At 59.8% G+C, this 1,945-nt stretch overlaps 1 protein-coding gene across 1 annotated transcript in view; it reads left to right on the top strand.

The window, feature by feature from the left end:
• PPP6R2 (protein phosphatase 6 regulatory subunit 2) overlaps positions 1-1,945 on the top strand; it is a 34,115-nt gene extending 32,170 nt beyond the window's left edge. The window contains exons 23-25 of the mRNA XM_029284493.1: positions 237-292; positions 1,302-1,464; positions 1,894-1,945. Of these exons, the coding sequence (XP_029140326.1) occupies positions 237-292; positions 1,302-1,464; positions 1,894-1,945 (271 nt within the window). The remainder of the gene's footprint in view (positions 1-236; positions 293-1,301; positions 1,465-1,893) is intronic.

Raw genomic sequence — 1,945 nt, 5'->3', positions numbered from 1 at the left:
ATTTTAGGTAGGGATGATTTTAAGAAAATTTTAATTGACACACAGCTTCGAATATTTGGCTTTTAATTTGGTTTTATGGGGGTTTTTTTGTTCTTTGATGTATTTTGTTTGTCTGTTTTAATATGCTGTGCACCGCCCTGAGTCCTACGGGAGAAGGGCGGTATATAAATTAAATTATTAAATTAAATTAAATTAAATTCTCTTTCCTTGCGTCCTGACCCAAATGCTCTGGACAGGAGCCGGGCCTTGCCGGGCCGCTGCTTGCGCCTAGAGGGCACCACCCCTCGTCCGAGTAAGCCCCGCCCTCCACCCCTAACCCTAACCCTTCGACCCCCGAGTTTCCCCCCACCCCAGTCTACCGTGACGCCTAGTGAACGTCCTTAGGCCTCCCTCCTTCAGGAGCTCCGGGGCTCCCCATTTCTGCCCCATAACCTCTGCAGTGGATGAGAGAGCCGGCTCCTCCGGCGGCCTCTTCCTTCCGGTGCTTACAGGCTTATGACCTGCCGGGTGGCCTCCTTGCTCGGCTGCCTTCCTGGCATCTCCACTGCTTTCTGGGCTCCCTCCCTCCCTGCCTCCCTCCCTCCCTGCAGAATTTCCTTTGAAGCCCTGCAAATCAGCCTTGTCAGGTGCAGCCCTCCCTCGCTGGGAGCCCCTCCTGGTACAAATGCATCCCAGGCTGGAGAAGTCCAAGCGGTTTCCATTCCGTTGTGCCGCCCCCCCCCCCCCCGTCAAGTCAGTCATTCCTCTCTGCTCTTCTTCTTCCTCTCCCGGAGCCTCTTCAGCAGGGAGGCACGCGGAAAGGGCCACCCCTGCCTCAGGGCTTCCCGGCCCTTGTAGGCACCCAAGGCCGCCTCTGGCTGGGCCGTCCTTCCTTCCGTTCCCCTTTCTCCTGGATCAGTCGGGGTGGGTGGGTGGTGAGCGATCCCTGCCCAGCAAGAGTTGGGGGTGTTCCCTCACCTCTCCTCCTGGGCTGCTGGTCCAGGCGTGTTGGCTCTTCCCGGAGGGGGGAAAGCCCTCGCTCTCCTGCCCTGGCCGCCCCCTCTTGTGGTCGGTTCCAGGGCTGATTCTGGGGTGCTCAAGAGCAGGAGGTGGGAATCCCTCCCGTTGCCTCTCTTGTTCCCCTGAGGCAGTTGGCCTTAGGAAGCAGGAAGAGGGTTGCCCTCCTCGGATTTTTCTAGCCCCCTCAATGGGTTGAGCTGAGTTTGCAGGCCCTCCTGGCCCTGGTGTTCCCCCCCCCTCACGAGGGGGCTTCACAGGAAGGGCCCAGTTGGCTTCTCCAGCCGGGTCTTTTGGGGCAATAGTTGGTCCCTTTCACCAGCTTCAGTTCTTCTCGCCCAACAGCAGCAACTCTGTGACTGTTGACAAGCGGGCGAATCCTCTGAGGAGCGAAGCTGTCCCGGCGCTTGACCTTCCTCCAGATCCTGCTGCTGCGGCCGTCACGCCAGAGGCCAAGAGGGACGGCAGGTGAGGGCAGGAGTGAATACTGGTTAAAGCCGGGCACCTGGCTGCTTGCAGGCTGGGCCTCGCCGGGGATGGAGGCCGGACAAGCGCCTGAGTGGGGCTGCTCTTTGGGTCACGGGTGGGGCGGGGCAAGGAGTAAGAGGGAGGGCGTTCAGCTCCATCGCTTTCTGCCATCTTAGTTGAGCTCCTGGCTCAGACTGGTTGCCATGGCAGCTGCCCATCGGCCTCCGGCGGAGAAGGAGAGCGAACCTCTTTCGGCCCTCCGGAGGCCCTGCCTGATTGGCGGGTCCCGCCTTAAGGCTTTCAGTGGGCCTAAAGCTGGTGGCAGCAGGAAGGTGGGAATCAGGCTGCCAGGAGGATTTGGACCGATGGAGAAAAACCACCCTGGCAGCAGCTGTTAACCCCTCTCTCTCCCCTCCCCCTTTCTTGCAGGAATGAGGAGCCCCACCTTGCAACAGAGGCGCCGCTGAAAGGCCCAGCTTGA

This window comes from Protobothrops mucrosquamatus, unplaced genomic scaffold, assembly GCF_001527695.2.
Source record: "Protobothrops mucrosquamatus isolate PMUCROS unplaced genomic scaffold, P.Mucros_1.0 scaffold655, whole genome shotgun sequence".
NCBI lineage: Eukaryota > Metazoa > Chordata > Lepidosauria > Squamata > Viperidae > Protobothrops > Protobothrops mucrosquamatus.
The sequence above is the reverse complement of the archived record's forward strand: the minus strand, read 5'-3'. Positions and strand labels throughout refer to the sequence as shown.